We start from the raw sequence: 23,657 nt of genomic DNA on the forward strand, positions 1-23,657 counted from the left end.
GGGAAGGAGGAGGGAAGGAAGGCAGGTCGGGAGCCCAAAAAGGATTTGGGCGGGTAGCAAAGAAGGCAAAGGAGGACACGAGACCAACGGTGAGGGGAACTGACCTTCAAACGCTGCTGAGTCGTAAAGCAGGGTGTAGCCTGAGGAAGGATGATGCGACTTGGCAATGAGCCTTTTCAGTGAGGTTGGGGACAAAAACGAGACTGGTGCGCCTTGTGGAGTGGCTGCTGAGATGTGTAAAGGGGCGAGCGCAGATCAGTCTAAAAAGTCTTTGGCGATGAAATGGAGGGGGTAGGCCAGTAGCCTGACGGCATAGCTGGTCTGAAGTATGGTTTCTTCAGAGGAAGGGGATGCAGAAAATGGAGCAGGATGGCAAGGGCGGGGGCGTGGGGAAGGAAACCAGCAGAGAGGAGACGAGGACGCTGAGGTTACAAATGGAGAAGGATGTCTGGCTGTGCCTGGGGTGCAGGTGGGTGGTGGGGTCCAGAGACCAGGGAGAGATTTGCTTGGCCTGCAGGGAAGGATGGGGAAAGATAAACGGAGGTTTGGTGAGTGCCTCGGTATTTACTGGGCCACTTATTTTCATGACCTCATTCAATTCTTACAGCTCTGTGGGTTAGGGGTTCAGATCCCCATTTTACAGGTGAGGAAACTGAGTCTCAAGGTAGTTTCAGGACTAGCCCACTGTACCTGTGCTGTCGAGGGCCAGCATTAGAATGCACAACTGAGTCCAGCGGACTCCAAGAACTATGCTTGTTTTGACAGATTCGAATCCCGGACTGACCCATCTAGTCTTCATTTATTCAGCCCAAGTCCCATCTGGCGGAGAAGCAGCAAAGCAAGCTGATGCCCTGTTTCTGCGACACATCCTGTAACAGAACCCGGAAGGAACCAGAGGCTGTGAGGTGGAAGCTTTCAAAGCACCCGCTAGGATGCCCAGGAATGGCCACGAGTGCCCGGCTTCCGGCGGGTTCCAGGCTCCATCAAGAGACCAGCACCCCTGCCCTGGGCCACTGACACCACTGCCGGCACCCCAGCCGTTTGTGAGGGTCTGGGACTTTTATGTTCGCACAGTGGGACTTTTATGGCAATAACCCTGCTGCTGTGAGCTTGCGCACCCAACGAGAAGTCCGTCCAAAGTCCGAATGGGATCTCCTGCAAGCAAGTATCACACGACGTTGCTGCCTCTTCTGCTCTTCGGCTCTTTGGACAGACTGTGTGAGCCCCTGGAGGGCCCACCTCATCCATCTCTTGGTGTCGTCCAGTCGGCACGTGGTAGTATGGCAACATGCTGGTTGCCAAGGCAAATGCAGAGCCAGTGCTGAGTGCAGGAGGTCCCCCTCCTCGGTGCTGGACACCCGGAACCACCAGTGCCGCCCCCGACTTGCACGACCGGGCCATGTTGGGGGGGGGGTGTTCACATTGAGCTTTTAGTCAAATGAAACCCTCCGGGCATTTTGCTGACAAGTTTCTGACAAGCGTTTTCTAGACTCTGCTGTGCTGTCCTTGCGTCATTCGTTTCTTGATCCTAAGAGCAGGCCTCTATTTTTATCTTAATTCAATTGCATCTAGCCCAACGCAGCCCAACTAGAGCACCTAGCAACCTTCACAGGCTCATCAGACGTGCTCATGCCTGTCACCTGTGCTCGAGCTGCCCCACTAATTTATGTCCCCCAGCTTAATTTTGTATTTTTTATTTATATCTCACCCTAAACGTGTATGTGTTTCTTCCAGAAGCTGCCTCAGATCTTTTGTGGTGTGAGGTAGTTACCTAAATAAAGAAGCTGATTGGCCTTTTAACACAACATAACCTATTTCTGGGTCTGCACGGTTTCATAACTACTCCCAAACTCCCGGCTTTAGGGAATCTTCTTCCCATTCATTTAACCTGCCTCTGTGCAAATCCCAGAATTCTACATTCAGTACAGCACTTCTTGGGAAGAAACGCACAGAGCCCAGTGGATGGAGACAGTACAAAGGTTATCCTGACACCGTGGAATCTTCTGGAAGCTCTGTGCTCGGCCACCAGGCCAGTTTCTCAGAATTAGGCTGGACTTAGGAACCTGAAGAGATATCATGAGAGAACATTCCAGATAAGGCACCAGAAGAAAGATTCCCCTCCTACCCAGAAGCGTCCTTGACCGTCGTCGCTTGCAATCCTATCGATCTTCCCAGTGGGAAATTTCTCGGTGTGTCAGACCTGACTCCATACATGGAGGAAACATTTCCCTTTGCTTGAAATTGTAACATTAGCATGGGAGGGAAAGTCACATATAATCAAAATCACTGAACAAGTCCTTAAGAAGACACTTGCTGGTGGCCACATAACTTCTCTTCATGAGATCGAGCCAGGTTTCTATTCTAGAAGTGGAACAGGTTTCTGTTTCTTTGGCTGGGAACCAAATGGAATCGTTGGCTGTCGTTTCACAGCAGCCATGTTGTTGCAAAAATGCAAATCTTGAAAATCGAGGCTCACGCTCAGCCCAAAGCACGTGCTCACATCTGCGGGAGGCTGGAGGGGCTGAGGCTGGGTGAGCGGCAGCAGCAGAGTCCCATCTCCTGCGCCGCCCTCCCTAAAGCGAATCTCCCTCCTCACTTAACATCTTCCTCCTTCTTTCTTTCTTCTGCTGGTTAGTGTGCAATTTAAATGCGTGTATGAGACGGCTCTCCATAGAGAGCATTTGTTCACCTCCTAAGGCCTCCTGAGTTACAGGGCGTGCTCCTGCAGGGTGGGCACCGGACCACTGCTTTGGAGAATGCATGCAGAATACATCTGTGATAAAAAGTAGGGGGCGAAGTGAGTGCAATTCCAGCTGACAACCTGCTGGCCTTTGCATGAACCCCGTGGGAGAAAAAGGAGGTCCACATAGGAGGGCTTCCTAGAATTTAGCTTCAACCATCTGGAGACCCCAGTTAAGAGCTGGCACTGAGAAGGCATACTTAGGCAATGCATGTGCAAAGTCGGGGTGTTCCCTCAGAGGCGAGGCTTGGTCCACAACTCAGTATCTGCCAGGACAGGACAGTATCTCAGGGACCCCCGACGGCACAAGCACCAAATTCAATCTCAAAGATGATGAGAGCAGCATTCCATCAACTGGATGCAGATCACCTGGGGATCACATAAATGCAGACTCCAATTCAGTCGTCCAGGGAGGGGCCGGGGACTCTGCATTTCTAACAAGTACCCAGGCAGTACCACTGCTGCATTAAACCAAAGAAAGTGTCCTTAAGATAATCTGAAGAGTGAGCATCTTGAACAACGCTGTCATTTTAGAGATGGGGACGCTGAAGCCTGCAGGCGAAGTGAGTTTCCCAGGTTCAAGCCGCTGAAGAGCAGCAGGTCCCGCACCGGGGCCCAGGGCTCCAGGCTGCCGGTCTGGCCCTCTTCCCCGCCCCCGCCCACCCCATGAGCCGCTGACGGGTTCTTCTGAGCCCTGCCGAGCCCTGGGCAGCATGAGCGAGTGAGCAGCGCAGTGGCCAGGGCAGGTGAGGCAGCTCACACTGCAGGTGAGTCATGAATCGGCGTGGCTCGCTTCAACCTGGCTGTGCCGTGTGCCCGTAGATGTGGTCCTGACCAGGCTTCCATGCTGCTCTGTGTCACTGCAGATTCCAGAGCCATGAGCCCATGAGCACGCATCATGCAAGGCAAGTAGGGTGGAGAGGGAGAAGGAAACAGGAGAGGCTGTGTTTCCACCAGGCAGAGCCACGTGGAACTGGGCTAGGTCTGATCTGGGCTCGTCCTCCCAGTGGGCTGGGCGTGGGGAGTCTCCTACCACTCGCAGGGCCATCTTCTCGGCCCCTGCCCCTATCTGTTCCTTTGAACGAAAACTGGACTTTCCCAGTGACCTGACTCAGTCAGCTCCGCCACTGACAAGCTGCGTGACCTTACAGGGGATCCTCACCTATTAGGGGATAATAATAATGACATCACAATCATAGGACCTACTGTGATTCAGCGCTGGCTTTCTGAGACTCACAACCTCCTGAATGTAAATACCTTACAGTGTACTGTTCCTCCTTCGTAGAAGTCAAAACAGAGAGCTGTGAAGTTTAGGTCATCTCCTCAGACGCCTAATGATTCCAGGACTACAGGACCTGTCATTTATAAAGCTATTTACAGTCAAGTCTGCCGCTAATAATCAAGTCTACACTTCACACAACCTCATCCCCACACTTTACTGCAGAGACGACCCACCAGGACCCACAAAGCCGGAGCAGATGGGCATTCTAGGGGGAACGGTGGGTCCACCCCGGCCCTGCAGCCCACCTCTTGGTGGGCTTTAATCAATAGCCTTAAAGCTCCTCCGATTCAACTCACCCCTTGGTGAAATTACAGTGCCGTGGAGGAAACTGATCAGAAGCTGAGTCCACCACTGTGGAGGCCAGCTCGGAAATGTATTTGCATGAAGGACCAAAGAGCCCTCTGGGTAAAGACGAACCCTAAGGGAAAAGAGAGTCAGGCTGACAAGGGTAGCCCGGTAACAGATACTTAACACAGGCATGCTTGGCTTCCTGCGTCTCCCAACAACCCTTTGTGCTCAGGGAAGAAGGGCTATAAGAAGGATTAGGCCAGTCTGGGGTAAAACTGTATGAGATACCGGGGTCCATACGCTGTCACTTGGACACACCCAGCACAGACTTGGGTTGTGCTGGTTCCTGGTAGACACAGTGATATCTGGCAGAAAAGTGACACAGGAGGTGCTGATAGCTGACTGGACTTGCTGGCGAGCTGAACTGGCTCTTCCAAGACCCCCAAAGTTTCTTGCCAGGGCAGACACACAAGGGGGCGAGGGGCCAGCCGGGAAAAGGCAGGTAACAGTAAATCACTCCTTGTCGGGGACACTTAGGTGAAAGGTGCAGACAGCTAGAAACCACAAACCAGCCTGGTAATGGCAGGTGTCCCTGGGTGAGAAGTGTGTGTACTTCTCACTCTGACGACTAAGCGTGGCAGGTCTGGGGTAGCTGTGTCTGCCTTCCCACCACCACACAGCCTCCTCTCTTCCTTCATTCCTTCACTCAGCACAGATTCACCTCTGGCCTCACTCCTCCTGGATCCCAAAGGCTGCCCCGACAGGGAGATCCTTCAGCACTTGGAGCTGGTCCCTCTCGGGAAAGGGAGGGGGAGGGGAGGTACAGATTCCCACCACGTTCCACCTCTGCAATGCCCATGCTGTGCTGGGCTGCGTGCCCCCAAATGCCCCGAGTCAGCGTGCAAAGACATAATCTACACACAGACTCTGTATTTCACAGGGCAACACCTAGACGCTGCTTCCACATCCAGGCATCCTGTTGGCAAGGATCTCCACGTCCTTCCTTCCTGCCTCTCCTTCCCCAAGCCGACTGCTTCTGCAATAGCAACCCCTCCCCACCCCGGCCACTATGCAGCCGTTTTCCTCTCCACCAGCTTCACTTCCAAGCCAGGGCCTTGCCCTCTTCAGTCTGGATTCTGTTCGCCGGGGCACCACGCCGCCAGCACACAGCCTCAGCTCAGATGTCCTCTCACCCGACTCCATCTTTCTGATGTAAGCCTTCCTCACCCCCATCATCCCGGGACTCCGGGGCCAAAGTTTGCGGAGTCCACATCTACCCTGCCAACCAGAGCCTCCAGGCCCTGCCCAGATTCTCTCCTTCTGAAGAGTCCAGGCCAAGGCAGCCACCCTAGGCCTCTGCCGTCGCCTGGAACAATGAAGCAGGGACTCTCAAGGTGCAGTCCTGGGACCAGCAGGTCAGTCTCTCTGGGGAATTTCCTTAGAAGGGCAAAGGCTCCGGCCCTGGTTGGGTGACCAACTCATCCCAGTTTGCCTGCCTCAGTGCTGGGGATTCCTATCCCAGACCTGAAATGAGAGGCTCTGGGGGCGGGGCCCAGCAATCAGGTTCACCAAGCCATGGGGGGATTCTGATGTACCCTCAAGTCTAAGACCCTCTACGGGAAAGGAGCTTTGAAGCCAAACTTGTGCTTGGAGGCTGTCCTCCGGGTGACCCCATCTCCTCCACCGGCTCCCCTCCCTGGTTCAAGGACAGCAGACCTTGTCCACCATCACATGGAGTCCTGGCCAGGCTGTACCAGCCCCAGGCGGCTCTATCAGCTCTGAGGGACCTCGCATCCTGGCCAGCCCGTACTGTCCCGAATCACCTGCCACTAGTGTCCCTTGCCGGCCACGGGCTGTTTTTTTCCCCTTGTTTCTTCTGCATTTCAGTTTTCAAGAAATTTAAGTTTCCCATTGTTTCAGAAGAAAGTCAAGAGGGGGAAGCGGCTGGAGCTGCTGGAGGAAAAAGGAGAGAAGAGGCAGGAGAAAACTCTGGGGGAAAAAGGGTGGAAGGCACTGAGGAAGTGAGATGGTGGAAGGAGATGAAGGGAAGCCTGGGCTGGGGAAAGGTGAGAGGAGAGCCATGGGAGACAGAAGCTGAGACGGGAGCAAATGGGGAAACAGCGTTTCCCACGGTGTGCTTCGTGGGCCAGGAGTGGCAGCAGCCTCACCTGGAACCGGGCTCCACCTGCAAATTCTGGATCTCACCCCAGACCTTCTCAGCCAGAAAACCTGGGACTTTTAGAAGTCTTCCCAGTAACTGGGGTGCGCTTGAGAATCACTGGGCTGAATAGTCCTCTTGTTTATTTAAGCAGGCATGCTGCCCCTCCATCCTGGATTCCAGTGTTGTTTTGAATTTCTGCCTGGGGCATGGTGACTCAGAAGAGTCCTAATGTGACCCTCACACACACACCACCTCTTGGCCTAATGACCTCCAGAGATGGGAAGAAACAACTGTAACATCCTCTTTCTCCTCCATCACGCTCATTGTACCACTGGTACCACCAGCCTCTGGCAGCTCTAGACTGTGCAGCCTTTTTCTGGGAGGTTTTGGGGCCTGGAAAGAACTCTAAGGCACCCCTGGATCCTGTGTTACTTCCCAACCAGTTTAACATCAAAGACCGCCTTTATTATTTTTCTCCCATTTCTCCCATATTGTCTTGAAATATGTTGTCTGCCAAAGAGACTAATCATTAAGGAATAATTAATTCAGTTCCCTGTGATTTATTAATCAACCACATCCATAACTGGGTATGCAAAAAGTAGAAAACAGACGTTTATGGTTTCCGTTAGAGTTTCTGAAACATTTAAAACAATGCATTACAACTACCATGAACCCCTGGGCGTCTGGGGAAGAACAGAGGAAACCAGAGATTGCGGATCTCAGCTGCCTGGGTGAACAAAGGTAGTATGAGGAAAGGTAAAACAATAAACAAAACGTTTACAGGCTCCTGCCGCTGTCCCTGCACGCAGCCCGCTCAGGACTTGGCCCCTTCCAGGAACTCTACCCTCCCTCTGGTTCTGGGTTTCTCCAAAGGGCATCTCACAGACGCACCAACAAGGCCAGTCCTAACCCAGTGAGGCCCGCGGGCCCCCCTCCTGCCCTGCCCCCCTTACCAGACCCCACCTCTTCCTCCTGCAGACACAGGAGTTGGTTTTCAGTCTCCACCATTAAACACACCGGCGCCCCCAAAAGATGCCAGGCTAACAGGGCGGGGAGGGCGAGGGGCACAGTCCACAGTGCGATTCTAGGTGCTAGAGAAATGATCGCTGCCATTTCTGCCTACAGAGACCCTGTCCAGACACAAATGCGTGGGAGAGTGGAGCTGGATCCCTCTTCCCCTCCAGTGACTAAGGCTTTGCTACTGCTTTGGCTAGGTGGGCCTGCCTCTCATCGCTCAGGACACCTGTCAACCAAGGCATCTCAAGGCAGAGGAGAGACGGAACAGGACTGGGGAAGGAGCTAGGAGAGCCCTGCCCCAAACAAGAAGTTTCTCGACAACAAACAAGAAGTTTCTCGACAACTTCTTTCTATCTTTAAAATCTGTATGAATGTTGCCATTTTATTCCACAATACATTTGTGCTTGTTCACTACTTTAAAGATGTTCCCAAATCTTCAAATACAATTGGCGTCGTTTTACCTGTGGGTTTGCTCTTCCCGGCACAAGGACACGGACCCCAGAGGGCCAAGCAGCCCAGATGGGAAGGAATTCTCACTGCTGGTAGCAGTTCTTTCCCTTGAGGCTCCTCGGCCAATCCTGGGTGGACGTCTGCCAGTTCACCCGGCAGACAACCGGGCAAGCCCGGCCGCGTCCAGACATCCCAACTGCACATCAGGAAGCACCACTCTTGTCCAGGCTCCGCGTTTCCACCTGAGAAAGCTGAGGCCCCAGCATGCTGAGTGACTCAGCCACGGCCACACCACCTGTTACTGACAGAGCCTGAACACGCGTTTTCTGACTCCTGACCTACTTACTGCTCTTTCTGCCATCCTATCCTTCCTCTCTAGGTGAGGACAAAGGACTGGCAGTGAAACAAGGACCGTCTCAAGGATGAGCACCTGGTCAGCAAGCCAGGTGGACCAGACTGCGTTCAAGGGAACTGTTCTGTGCCTCTCCTATAAAATGGGAATGTTACTGCCAGCAATATACACTCCAGAGGATTGTTTGAGATGTGCGCTGGGGAGCAGACATAAGGGCTTCGGAAAAGTATGAACAAACTCGATCCCGTGCTGGGGAGGCTTGGCTGAGGCTTTGTTCCCTCCACACGTGTCCTTCTTCTCGGCCTGTCTGCAGCAGCCCAGCACACACATGGGCTGAAGTGTGGGAAGCTGACCCTGAAATAGTGATGGCCAGCCTGCCACATGGACCACATCCCACCATCGCGCCTCCAAAGCCCACAGAAGGCGTCACTCAAGCCTCGTGTGACTGGGCCACTGGGCCCGCCGTGGCCTCCACCCAGGGCCACAGGCGCCACCACCAACCCAGTGAAGCGGGTTCCTGACAGGAAACTCGCTCATCGTTCTTATCACCTACAGTTTATATGAGCCAGTTGTCAGGGGTCAATTACGTGGGCGAACTAAGACGAGCCACCACGAGGGATGGACACCTATAACTCACACACCCCATGCCCTGTGCCACAAGCGATTCAGTCTGGAAAGAGCCCCGATTAATAACAAGCTTACTAATCAATGTCGTTCTGCATGAAATCCATACTATTTAATACTATAATCTATAATATTTCCACTGTCCTTCATCCTAAATCCCTCTTGGCCTACTTGACTGGGTGAGGATCTTCACGCTTTTCATATATAACTTTATAAATGAGTTTGGTAGGTCTGGTGCTGAACAGAAAAAAAAAAACACAACGAAACAACCCTGTTTCCCCATAAACCAATAAGCTTACAAAGAGAACTCAGAGAAGGTCTAGAGATGGAATTTAAAGTGTGAAAGCAAGAAAGGGTAAATGAAGAGGAGGATTGCTTGGAATGGGCAGTTACATGCTTCCAACCTGAACCAAACAAGCTAGTGGAGTGGCCTGAGGCTGTGTGCTTGTTGCTTACCTCATCCACAGACAGATCCAGCTCTGTGTTATAAATAGCTTTACACTTGAAGAGTTTTTTTGAATGCGCTGGATGAGAGCAGATGGGAGGGGGTGGAAGTGAGGGAAGCAGAAAGGGAACCAGATGAGAAATTCAGAGTCCTACCCCCACCCCCCCGCCCACTACTACCACACACACTTCCAATGCCCTGAATCTTGGAGGTGGGGTAAGAGTCGCACAAGAGACAGCCACAAATGGTACTCCAGCAATGGAGCTTTAATTTGGAGTGTTGTCTAGGAGTGAGCATAATATAAAACACCACAATTTGATGGTAAACCCCCCAAAGTAGAAAGTTAATAGCTGATTTGACCCTCATGCAAAGTGTAATGCAAAGTTTCCCCTCATTATTGCAAACACACACACACTCACACTAACACTCACACTCACCTGTGGTCCCTCTCCCCTTGCTGGTGATCCTCCACCTGTCTCTACCTTCAGCTGAGGTAAAGACAGCTTTGGACTATAAGTCAGACCTGGGTTCTAGTTTTAACTCTGCAAATTGCTGGCCAAATGACTTTGTCACTAAACCTCCCTTGGAGACTCCAATTTCATCTGTAAAATGGGCTCTTGTAACCATCAAGTGAGATACATACAGTAATAGCCAAAGAGGAAGGCAAATAAGCACATGAAAAATGTTCAACATCATTATCCATTAACAGGCAAATTAAACCCACAGTGAAATATCGCTACGCACATATTCAGGTAACTAAAATTTAAAAGACTGACCTCACCAAATGCTGGCAAGGATGTGGTGTAACTGTAACTCTCATGCATTGCTGATGGGAATGTAAAACGTCATATGATCCAGTCATTCTAGTCCTAGGTATTTACCCAAGGGAAAGAATGTATACATCTGTACAACGATTTGTACACAGATGTTTATAGCAGCTTTATTTGTAATAGACAAAATTGGAAACAACTAGGGCTTCCCTGGTGGCACAGTGATTAAGAATTCGCCTGCCAATGCAGGGGACACGGGTTCGAGCCCTGGTCCAGGAAGATCCCACGTGCCGCGGAGCAACTAAGCCCGTGCGCCACAACTACTGAGCCTGCGCTCTAGAGGCCACGAGCCACAACTACTGAAGCCCACGCACTTAGAGCCCGTGCTCCGCAACAAGAGAAGCCACCTCAGTGAGAAGCCCACGCACTGCAGTGAAGAGTAGCCCCTGCTCCCAGCAACCAGAGAAACGCCCGCGCGCAGAAACGAAGACCCAACGCAGCCAAAAAATAAAATAAATAAAATAAAATAAATACATTTATTAAAAAAGAAAAAAAAATTCTATGCTAAAATTGGCAACAACTGAATATCCGTCAATCCTTCAACAGGTGAGTAGATACACAAATTGCTGCATATCCATACAGGGGACTAGTACTACTCAGCAGTAATGAATTATTTTTTTATTGGAGTATAATTGCTTTACAATGTTGTGCTAGTTTCTGTTATACAATGAAGTGAATCAGCTATACTATACTTATATCCCCTCCCTCTTGGACCTCCTTCCCACCCCATCCCCCCATCCCACTCATCTAGGTCGTCACAGAGCACTGAGCTGAGCGTCCTATGCTCTATAGCATGTTCCCTCTAGCTATCTATTTTACGCATGGTAGTGTATATATGTCAATCCTAATCTCCAAATTCATCCCACGCTCCCCTTCCCCCACTGTGTCTACATGTCTGTTCTCTATGTCTACGTCTCTATTCCTGCCCTGCAAATAGGTTCATCTGTACCATTTTTCTATATTCCACATATATGCATTAACATACGATATTTGTTTTTCTCTTTCAGGCTTACTTCACTCTGTATGACAAGCTCTAGGTCCATCCACATCTCTACAAATGACCCAATTTCGTTCCTTTTTATGGCTCAGTAATATTCCATTGTATATATGTACCACATCTTCTTTATCCATTCTTCAGTAATGAATTACTGATAAAGCCAACGACAAGGATGAATCTCTAGATGATAATGCTGAGGGAAAGAAGCCTGATGTAGGGACTTCCCTGGTGGCCCAGTGGATAAGACTCTACATTCCCGATGCAGGGGGCCCAGGTTCGATCCCTGGTCAGGCAACTAGATCCCACATGCATGCCGCAACTAAGAGTTCGCATGCCACAACTAAGGAGGCTGTGTGCCGCAACTAAGGAGCTGGTGAGCCACAACTAAGGAGCCTGCGAGCTGCAACTAAGAAGCCCACCTGCTGGAACTAAGACCTGGTGCAACCAAATAATAAATAAATAAATAATTAAAAAAAAAAAAAAAAAAGCCTGATGTAAAAGAGCACATATTGTATGTTTCCCTCTATATAAAACTCAAGAAAATGAAAACTAAGCTAGAGGAACAGAAAATAGTTCCCTGCAGGTGGGGCGGGAGTGAAGGGAGTTGGACAGGGAGAGAGGGATTTCAAAATTTAGCACAGGGATTAAGAGAGTAGCTGCTTATCTTACTCGCCATTCCAGATTCCATAGTAGATATTACCAACTGACCACAATGCTTTCCTGCATATACAGGCATGTACCACACCCACTGATGTTTGTCCTGAGTCCTTCTCCTTGGGTCTGCCATCAGATGACTGAGCCCTGGGGTTAGTCCGTACTTTTGGCATTCATTTCTTCATCCTCTCTGCCAAAAGGTCAAATTTATCTGCCCAAAGGCTCAGTCCAGCTTGGGAAATGTATGGGAAATATACCACCTCCCCTTGCTGTAGCTGCTTTCTGTAGTCCCAGCCTCCTAGAACAAGGGGACTGCCACGGGGTCATGATGGCCACAGCTGACTGCAGGGATAACAAAATTGACATGAGGGCAAAACAGACTGTGGGGGCTGTTTCTGGGGAGACACAGAACAGCTCCTTTGGTGCGCCCTGTGATGGCAGGGATCTCTGTCCATCTGGTTCTTTGATATATTCCAAAGACCTAGCACAATGGTTGGCACGTAGTAGATACTCAATAAGTACTCACTGAAAGAATGAATGATAAACATTCTAAATTCTTCTTCTTTCTTTTTTTCCCATCAAAAGACCATTGGTTTTTCCATTGATTTCTAGCTGTTTTTCCACTGAGAGCAGAGATCAATCTAATATCACTTGTTCACAGCCTACTACTGCATTGCAAATGATTTCAAGTCAGAGCCTGGCAAATCTGGGGCCACTAGAGGCGTCTTACCTGAAACATTAGGTTGTAGCAGGAGCAGGAGGCAGGAGGGGTTTGAACAGAAAGTGCCAGACCTCTGGGTCCCAGGCAGGCCCACGGATGCTGCACGCTGACCTCTGGGGAGAAAGATCCATACATCTTTGAATTTCGTTAAAGAGTGTCCGTGCTGTGTTTCTGTGATTATGGGTATGACATGAAAATTAAACTACGTTAGTGTTGTTTATAGATTTTGGAGAACTAAGACAGGGAGAAAAATTTACGAAAACTCATTTTAGCTGCATAATGCTAATTACCTATTTACACGAGCTACTTACCATTAATTCATAATTACTCTATACACAAAGAAATTGCACATACATTACATCTATGTCAGATGGATTCCGAGGCTTTATTTGAAACACTGTGAAGGATTTGGTCTCCTAATTAAGCATTTGCCCGTGACTTTAAGAAGATTTGCCTCATGCATTTCAAATCCCAGCCGACATTAGGATCACTTGGGGAGGTTTTAAAAAAAAAGCCAATGAAAAAGAACATGATATTTGGGATTTGTTTAAAATGATCCAACACAGAAAATGGGGTGGGGAGCAGGAAAGATGAAACAAAATTGATGAAACGCTGATAATCGTTAGAGCTGACTGATGGAGGTTCATTCATACAATTACCTCTATTTTATGTATGTTTTAGAATTACCTCAATAGAAAGATATGTGGGGAATTTCTTTGCACAGCTGTGAGAGGACAGAATACACTGACGCAGACCTGGGGATATGGATGTTTCAGTTACTGGACACTTCCACCTCCATTAGCACATTTGCGTTCCCTGCCACCAAAATAATTCTTACTTGAACAATTCTCGGTGGTTCTATCTTCTATCTATCTCTCTATCTATCTCTCTATCTATATATCTATGTATCTATTATGTATGTATGTATCTATCTAATCTATCTATGTATCTCTATCTTTATCTATCTCTCTATATCTATCTACCTACCTATCTATCTATCTATCACTCCCTAGACCAATTCAATCAGAACGTCTGACTGACGAAGGGGGCCCACACATATTCTAAAGTATCCAGATGACTCTAATGTGTGGCCAGGGTTGAGAACCACCAGGAAGGGAAAGTTTCTCAGGGCAAACCTCAGGTCAATTTTTTTTTAATTTAATAAGCTGCTTTGACATGTCTACGAGAGCACAGACTACACACAGGAAGGCCTGGGTGGCAATAATAATCACCACCAGTTACAACGTTTCTCATATGTGTCACTGGGTGGGTTCCTTTACGTACATAAACTCGTGTACTCTCCACAGCTACCTTATAAAGAAACTGAGGCTGGAAGAGGAGAAGTAATTGTCCCAGGGTCAATGTCTCCTAAGTGGCTGAGCTGGGATTCAATCCCTATCAATCAAAACTCTTTCTGCTCCACCTTCTGAGTGTCGAAACAGGGGAATTAAGAGGTCCATGTCTCTTAAACCACCAACCATCTGTCAACCCATCCTCTGTTTATTTGTCTCCGCAGCCTGCCTGGATAGCTTATGTTCTCACTCTTCTAACCTACATTCCAGCTAAAGTGACTCTTTTCACCCTGCTTCTCCAAGTTTCCCCATTTCTGCTTATAAATGTTCAAAACCCTTACAAAATGATAGTATTCTGTTGCCCACACCCACTTTGGGTGGATCTATAAAAATCTGTCCTAGAAACGGTTTTCCTTTATTTAAAAAACATGTTCACCACATTCCATGTGTCATGTTTATAGCCACATGTTTGGTCAGGTCTCAGAGCAGTGTGACAACAAACCAACAGAGCTGAGTAACCAAAATTAATTCCAGAATAACTCAAGTTCTTGATGGCATGTTTAATGTCCGTAGGTGTAAGACGTAAGGTGACTACAAAATAAGGGGAAAGGGCAAAGGTACCTAGTTGTGAGATGGTGTCTACATTCTACTGGAAGTGGTGCAATACTGATTCTAAGTAAACTGAGAAGACAAAAAATAAAAGAGAACAAAGAGAAACAAATAATAAAATGGTAGCCCTAAATCCAAGACACAGATTAAAAGAGATTGTGCCAATTGATTTTTAAAAATTATTATAAGTTGCCTACAAGAAACTCACTTTAAAGATAATATTGGTATGTCGGGCTTCCCTGGTGGCACACTGGTTGAGAGTCCACCTGCCGATGCAGGGGACACAGGTTCGTGCCCTGGTCCGGGAAGATCCCACATGCTGTGGAGCGGCTGGGCCTGTGAGCCATGGCCGCTGAGCCTGAGCATCCGGAGCCTGTGCTCCGCAACGGGAGAGGCCACAACAGTGAGAGGCCCGCGTACCGCCAAAAAAAAAATTAAAAAATTAAAAAATTAAAAAATATTAAAAAAATAAAGATAATATTCGTATGTTAAAAGTAAATAAATGGAAAAAGATATATCATTCAAACTAACCAAAAGAAAGTTGGAGTATCTATATTAATAAAAGACAAAGCAGACTTCAGAGCAAAGAAAATTACCAGGGATAAAGAGGGACATTACATAATTATAAGAGGGTCAATTCACCAGAAGGCAGAACAATCATTAATGTATATACACCTAATAACAGATGCAAAAACTTATGGAACTGAAAGGAGAAATAGAAATAGATTAATTCACAATTTGTTAGGAGACTTCAGCTCCTCGCTCAATATTTGATAGGACCAGCAGAGAAAACCAACAAGCTTTTAACTATAAACTATATGGTTCTTCGGTCCTATCAGAACTGATAAACCATAAAACAATGGACTCTAACTGACCTTTATAAGACATTCCAGTCAACAACAGCAGAATATACATTCCTTTCAAGTGCACATGGAACATTCACAAAAATGTCTATGACAGACCATATGCTGGGTCATTGAACAAATCTTAAATTTAAATGAATTGAAATCATACAATATATGTTCTCTAATTATAATGTAATTAAAATTGAAATCAATAATAGAAAGAAAAATTTCCACCCAGGGGACCGCCCTGGAGGTGCAGTGGTTAAGAATCCGCCTGCCAATGCAAGGGACAAGGGTTCGAGCCCCGGTCCAGGGAGATCCCACATGCTGCGGAGCAACTAAGCCCGTGCACCACAACTACTGAGCCTGCGAGCCACAACTACTGACCCCATGTGCCACAACGACTGAAGCCCATGTGTCTAGAGCCCGTGCTCCGCAACAAGAGAAGCCACCGCAATGAGAAGCCCACGCACCGCAACGAAGAGTAGCCCCTCTGCTTGCCGCAACTAGAGAAAGCCCACACACAGCAACAAAGACCCAACACAGGCAAAAATAAATTAATTAAAATAAATAAATAAAACTAGATAGCTTAAAACGTATTAAAAAAAAATTTCCACCCAGAAGGAGAAGAGAGAGAGAGAAAGGGCCTGAGAAAATATTTGAAGAGATAATAGCTGAAAACGTCCCTAACATGGGAAAGGAAATACTCAAGTCTAGGAAGCACAGAGAGTCCCATACAGGATAAACCCAAGGAGGAAAATGCTGAGAAAAATCTCCAAACACTTGGAAATCAAACAATACACTGCTAAATAACTCAAGGGCCAAACACGAAGTCTCAAGGAAAATTAAAAAATATTTTGAAGTGAACAACAAATACAACCTATTTGTGCAATATGGCTGAAGTAAGGATTAGAGGGAAATTAATAGCTTTAAATGCTTATATTTGAAAATAAAGAATAGCTCTCATGAGCATAGATGTAAAAATCCTCAATAAAATATAAGCAAGTTGAATCCAGCAATATATAAGAAGAACAATATACCACGACCAAGTAGAGTTTACCCCAGGAATGTAAGGCAGGTTAGACAAAAAGTACTTAGACCTGGCAGCAAAAGAATGATTCATTCTTAAAGATTTATAAGTTGGACTTCATCAAAATTAAAAACCAGAAAAGGTTTTTGTTTGTTTGGTTTTTTGGCAGCGAAAACTGCAAAAGATACCGTTAAACAAATGAAAAGAGAAACTACAGTCTGGGAAAAAAGATTTTCAAATCACATACCCAACAAAATTCTTGTATCCAGAGTATATAACGAATTGAATATATACAGAATTCTCAAAATTCAGTAAGAAGAAAATAACCCAATTTGAAAACGGGCAAAAGAGTGGAACAGACACTTCACCACAGTTCACCACGTGAGAGTAAATATGTTCAACATCAATAAGCCTGAGAAAAATGCAAATTAAAGCCACCCCAAGACACCACGACATACTTATTAGAATGACTAAAATGAAAAGTACTGACAGTACCAAGTGCTAGCAAGGGTGTTGAGCAGCTAGAATGCTCATTCATTGCTGGTGGAAATGGAAAGTAGTCCAAGCCACTCTAAAAAACAGTTTGACAACTTCTTTCTTTTTTAAATTGAAATATAGTCGATTTACAGTATTATGTTAGTTTCAGGTACAGCAAAGTAATTCAGTTATACATACATTTCAGATTATTTTCCATTATTGGTTATTACAAGATATTGAATATTGTTCCCTATGTTATACAGTAAATCCTTGCTGAGTGTCTATTTTATATACAGTAGTGTGTATTATGTTAACTCTATACTCCTAATTTATCCTCACCACTCCCCTTCCCCTTTGGTAACCATAAGTTTGTTTTCTATGTTTCACAACTTCTTATAAAGTTAAACACACACTTACCAGATAACCCATGAATCCCACTCCTGAATATTTTCCTCAACAAAAGTGGAAAGTTATGTTCACACAAAACCATAAATCTTTATAGCAGCTCTACTCATAACTGCCCCAAACTGGAAACCACCCAAATGTCCTTTAAGTAGTGATTCAATAAACAAACTGTGGTACATCCACACAGTGAAATACTACTCAGCAAAAAAAGGAACACGGGGCTTCCCTGGTGGCGCAGTGGTTGAGAGTCCGCCTGCCGATGCAGGGGACGCGGGTTCGTGCCCCGGTCCGGGAAGATCCCACGTGCCGCGGAGCGGCTGGGCCCGTGAGCCATGGCCGCTGAGCCTGCGCATCTGGAGCCTGTGCTCCGCAATAGTAGAGGCCACAACAGTGAGAGGCCCGCATATAGCAAACAACAACAACAACAACAACAAAACATTCTAGGCTTTGCAGGCCAGGTATTATCTCATTTTCCCCTTCCCCCCTCCTCCCCTCCCCCTCCTCCTCCTCCCCTCCCCCTCCCCTTCCCCCTCCCCGTCCCCCCCCCCCCCCTTATTCTCCTCCTTTTCCTCTTTCCTCTTCAACAAACCCTCTAAAAACATGAAAACTGTCCTGGCCGCAGGCAGTACAAAAGCAGGCAGCAGGCTGGATTTAGCCCCCAGGCTGCAGCTGGCTGACCCCATCCTAGGTCAATAATTCTCAAACATTAGTCCTTGGACCAGAGATGAAGAAGCATAGTGTCCTGCTGGTAAGCTGGCTCTCATACGCCAAAACCCTCATCTTGCAGCATTTGCCAAGTTCCATGGTGTAAAATGCTCCCACCGTGCCCAGTCTCAGACTACTAATGTGATGTCACTGAACCAGAGCTGTGAAGAGACATGCCGAGTCTGCCAGCCAGGGCCAGGCAGCTCCAGCCCATCACTTTACTGGCATCGGCTGGGAAGCTCCTTAGCAAAGCACCCCTGCAAATTCTGGCACCGAGTGCGGGAAACACTGTCCTTGGTTCTATGAGGTAGCAATCTGCTAATCCAGTGATTCAACAATGTTTATACAAGGCCCTGTACTGAGCCTTAGGAACGTCCCCACCCTCAAGGAGGCCAGAGTCTAGAAGAGACCTGACAAGCGGGCATTTATGACAACAGACCGTGATAAGCGGGTTCAGATGCTGAGACAGCACAAAGAAGGGGCAGCTAACTTGTTTGGGAAAATTATCCATGACTTGCAAATAAGACAAAAAGATGACTGTGTGGCCATTTAAAGCTATGCTGGAGCAGTTTCTAAGAAGCCCACTGGAGGGTCACCTGACCTCTATGGGAACGTATCTTTGATAAATTCTTGATTAGAGCTTGGGCATAAAATTAGAAGTTAACTCATATAAAACAGGTCAAGAGAGATTTTTTTTTTCTGTCCAGTAAATAAGTATAGAAATAAGAACTGACACTAATACTTTCTAATTCCAGTATGATTAAGTTCTTTATATACCACAGCTAGGAAGGAACATAAAGTGAAACGAACAGGATCACCTTGCCTAGCTCTGGTCCCCTACATTGTGAAACCTTGGCTATTTCCCATAAACCTGCAACATCTCCCTAACAATATCCACGTACCCTTGATTTTTACTACGCTGATATCTGAAGATATGCCATGACCTTTAGGATTATGATAATGATCTGAGAAAGCTGGTGTTTTTCACCATGAAAAGGCTAATTTAAACTTGATAACCTTGGTGATTTTGCAGCTTTTTTCTTTAAATGCTCATTGTGTTTTATATTTGGCAAGCCAGCCCTTCTGAAGCCTAATTCTCTGACATCTTTGAAAGTAAACTTTTTCTTTCACTTCCTAAACACTATCATCTCTGAGTCTTTGATGGAAGATAACGCAATGGGTGACTTTTTATTGCCCTGTTGGATATTAACCAGTTTTACACTGAATTTTAAAAGGTGAATTGGTACTTTTATCTCAGCATTCTTTTTTCCACTGACTGCATAAATCCCAATTTTTCATATCTTTAGTCAACCAGCTATTTTTCTTTCTGTCGATTCCCTCATGTATCAGGTAGCTTCAGCTGTGTAGCAAAACCCCAAACTGAATGGCTTCAAACAAGAGCCATTTATTCAGCTCCTGATTCTTCATGTTGGCTGGGAAGTTCTTTTGGTCTGGGATGGCATGAGTAGACTCTACTGGACATGATTATGCACCTGTAGTTAGCTGGCAGGACACCTGGCACCTGAGTGATCTAAAACATCCTTGCTTACGTGTCAGAGGATTGGCCAGCTAATGACCAGAGCATGAGGGACAATTGGAACTGTGTCTCCCATCATCCAGCAGGCTAGCCCGAGCTTTTTATATAATGGTTGCTGGATTCCAAGAGCAGCAAGTGAGGGCAAGCACCAATATGCAAGTACTTTTCGAGTTTCTGCTTATTCCTCCTTTGTTATTGTGTCATTGGTCAAAGGATGTCACAGGGTGGGAAGGTATAGATACAGGGAGGCGTGGATAAATTGGAGACCTTACTGTAACAATTTATCACACCTCATTCATGAGTTGAATGAAAGTTTGGCACGTGTGTTAGAGAATTAGGCTCTTACAGGATAAAGAGATGCCCAAGGGGAACCCTGTAAAAAGACAGGGGTCAAAAAAGTGAAGAAGCAGTGAAGGGAAGTGTGCTCCAGGAAGAGGGAATAGTATATGCGAAGTCCTAGAGGTGGGGCTGCAAAGCCTGCTCCAGAAAACTGCACACTGTGGCTGGAACGAAAGGCAAACCTAGTCTACCTGGATTTAAAACTTCTAGGTAGGCTATCAATGGCCAGAGCATTTTAATATGAAACTTTAACTGTTTTGCTTTTTTTACTTTTTTGCTTTGTTTTTCCTTTTGTTACTTATCTCTGCCTTGTGAAAAGAGCTGTATGCCCTGGAAGAAGCGAGATGGTCTTTGGTTGGTTGAGGATCAAGGTGTAATGGGCCATCTGGTCTACAATGAAAGAACAAACTGAGGGAAGGCCTTGCCTCTGGGGAAAGGAAGGATTACTCACAGACTTCAAAGGAGGTTCCAGGAAGAAGGGAGAAGATGCAGATATTAGAGGGGATTGGCAGGAAGCTGGGTGTGATCCCGGGGAATCTGCCCAAGAAGGGGGAGGGCATGCACTTGGGAAGAGCTGGGGGTGGGGAGAACCTGGCAAAAGACCACTGTGAAGGGCCTTGTTGTAGAATCCAGAGGCTGCATAGGCTCCCAGCCTCCACCATCTCCACTCAAGCTATTCCTCCCGCGGTGGCCAGTGAGGACTTTGCTTTGACAGCACCCAGCAATTTCCCAGTGACGTCTCACCTTGGTCCCTATCTGAGTACCTCATCCTGGAAAACCCACTCTCTGTGTCCCCCAAGCTCCCATAAGCCTAAGAAAAAGATCACTGGGGACCTGGCATGCTAGTGAGACAGTGGATTAAGGGGCATCCCCTTCCTTCTGTATCTCTTTTTTAGGGTCTGATGGAGTGAAGTAAGACTGCACTGAATCAGCCAAAGAATCCCAGGCCTTCGCTGCCATGGACGATTTCACAGGAGTACACTGACCAGCTCAGACACCTAATCCCCTCCCCAGAGGCAATCACTGTGAGTTGTTCCATGTGTGTTATTCCAAAAGCTCTGTGTGTATTTACACCCACTGAGCCTTGACATCCACAACTGTGGATTTCAGATGTGTTCTCAAACAGTTAAAGAAAGAGGGGGAAAAGCCTAAACAAACAACCTCGGTTCTTATAAGAAAACTGGATGAAAGTCGCTGGGTTGGCTCTCTGAAAGGATTGAGTGATTTTATGCAAAGTAACCCATACGGGGTTGGGGGGGTGGGGTCGGTGGGTCAGCTTCACAAACAGCGGGGATGAGCGATGTAGCTTCATATCCAAAGTCGCTCTCCCTTAACTGCAGGAAGAAGTGTCAGTCAGCTTCTACAATTACCGCCTTGACACCTCCATCCGGCTCTCCTGATCACAGAGAGGAAAGAAAGCTACAGTGACTTGCAAGGAATGGGCCCCTGGGAGAAGAAAATGAGATTCTCCCCCTTAAACTCCAGAGGGGAGGGAGGAGCAGAGAAAGCCAGATTGACAGGAGAGCAGCTCAAAAGCTAATTAAGTCTTCACAGGAGCCAAGCGGGCCTCTCGCTGGTTCACTGCCAGCAAGCAAAGCTTTTCGATGTTGCTCTGAAATCTGGGCAGGCAGAGCCAACTCCAGGCCCCAGAATGAGGGCTGGTGTTACAGTTGCCAGAAATCTCAGGAAAGGAGGAAACTAAGAAGGAGCCCCTGGGCAGAATGAAGATCACCACCTAATTGTGCAAAGACAGCGTGAGAACAGCATTCAAAATCTTATCTTGAGGGCTTCCCTGGTGGCGCAGTGGTTAGGAATCTGCCTGCCAATGCAAGGAACACGGGTTCGATCCCTGGTCCTGGAAGATCCCACATGCCGCAGAGCAGCTAAGCCCATGTGCCACAACTGCTGAGCCTGCGCTCTAGAGCCCGTGCTCTGTAGCAAGAGTAGCCACTGCAGTGAAGGGTAGCCCCTGCTCACCGCAACTAGGGAAAGCCTGCACACAGCAACGAAGACCCAATGCAGCCAAAAATAAATAAATAAAATAAATAAATTTATTTTAAAAATCTTATCTTGATATGTAAATGATTCTGTCAGTAAATAACTGTATTGTAAGCAAAGGGGGCAAAACCCGTCCCCAAATGATACCCTCCCAGTCCACACCATGGATCAGGCACCACCTAGTGTCAGCTCCTGGAATTACAAGCACAGGCATTACGGGTTTGGCTATCTTTGCAAAGCTAAATCACAGAGTAACCATGGTACGCGCCCACAGCTTTTCTTTTACTCTGACCTTGCTGTAATTACACACCCACCTCCTGCCTCACTGTTTTGGTCTCTACAAAGGGCTAACACAAATAATGCTAATAATGTTTCCTTGCATTTGAGTGACCTTTCAGAATCTACAAAGCCCTTTCATATAAATGACCTCAAACCATGGGTAGGAGATAGGCAGGAAGGTGTAATGATCTCTGTCTTACCAAGAAAGAAAATTAAGGACCAGAAAGACAAAATAACCTACTCAAAGTCAAAGATGATTTCACGAGGGAACCAGTGCTGAAACGCACCTCCTCACCCCACCCACACCTCCCACCACCGCTCCGGCTCCAAGTTCAGAGCTGTTTCCTCTGGTCTACTACAGCCTCTTGACTCACAGCTCACAGGAGAGTAAAGCAGGGAAGCCCAGGCCTGGCTGCAACCAGAGTCACCTGTGGAGCTTCAGACATGCAGCAGGGCCCAGGTTCCATGTCCAGAAATTCTGATTTAACCAGTGTGGGGTAACACTGGGGCTTCGGTATTTTATAAGGCTCTCCAGCTGAGGTAATGTGCAGCCGGGATTGAAAACCACTGTGTTAAAGAAATAAAACAGCAGGAGAGAAAGCCATCATGCTTCAGTCTCAGAGAGCTTACAGCCACTGAAACACCAGACATGCCAGAGACTCCTGAATGTCACGGAGGCAGAATCCAGAGCTGCCCTTCTGATGCCCATCTCCTCAACACACATGGCTACATGCAGACAGACACACAAGCACACAGAGATACACAGAGAGACACAGACACACACGGACACACAGACACAGACACACATGTATGACAACTTGACAATATATCAGGGACACGTTATGCTTTTCTGGATTAGGACTTGCCCTCCTTTCTAAATAATTCATACCCAAACCTAAACAGGGGATTCCCAGGTTTCTACAGCCCCTCCAGGATTATGGGACCCCTTTGCATTTACTGAGATCATCACAGAAATCAGACCTCAGGAAACCCCCAAACTCCAGCCCACCCCCTGCTCTCTCTGCTCAGAGAACCACAACATACACAAAGGTCTCGGGTCAAGCTGTTCATGCCACCAGGAAGAGGCTGCCCCCAGAGCTGTCCACACAGAAACTGGAACAACTGGACTTCTTGAACTTCAAGTGTCACTTGGGTAAGCCACGCAACATTTTCTGTGCTTGGTGAAGACTGGGTTAAAGCCAAGGCAACAGTAAGATACCTGCCACCCCCTGCACCTGTCCGGCCAAGAAGCCAGTGATGTTGGGGCTGGGGGTGGCTCTGTGTTCAAACGCAGCCTCCACTCCATTCCTGGGGCTAGGAGACAGCACCCCGCTAAGGCTTCAGGTCCGCTGGGCGTGAGTACAGAGCACTCATTCATTCATTCAGTAAATATTTATCAAGCCTTTGCTATGTGCCAGGCTCTGGGTATATAGCAGTGAACCAAACAGACAAAAATCCCTGCCCTCATGGAGGTTCCATCCTAGTTGGATGGACAGACAGAAAACAAGATAAAAAATAATATACACACACGTTAGCTAGCATTAATGCTAGGGAAAAATGAGGTAAGAAAAGGGCAGGAT

The 23,657-nt window shown here is 47.3% G+C and overlaps 1 protein-coding gene across 1 annotated transcript in view; it reads right to left on the minus strand.

Moving 5' to 3' along the window:
* The window catches only part of ADPRM (ADP-ribose/CDP-alcohol diphosphatase, manganese dependent), a 150,212-nt gene that overhangs the window by 64,442 nt on the left and 62,113 nt on the right, over positions 1–23,657 (minus strand). The window contains exon 4 of the mRNA XM_067715527.1: positions 12,571–12,674. Coding sequence (XP_067571628.1) covers positions 12,571–12,674 — 104 coding nt within the window. The remainder of the gene's footprint in view (positions 1–12,570; positions 12,675–23,657) is intronic.

Source organism: Pseudorca crassidens, chromosome 19 (genome assembly GCF_039906515.1).
Source record: "Pseudorca crassidens isolate mPseCra1 chromosome 19, mPseCra1.hap1, whole genome shotgun sequence".
In the NCBI taxonomy this organism is placed as follows: domain Eukaryota; kingdom Metazoa; phylum Chordata; class Mammalia; order Artiodactyla; family Delphinidae; genus Pseudorca; species Pseudorca crassidens.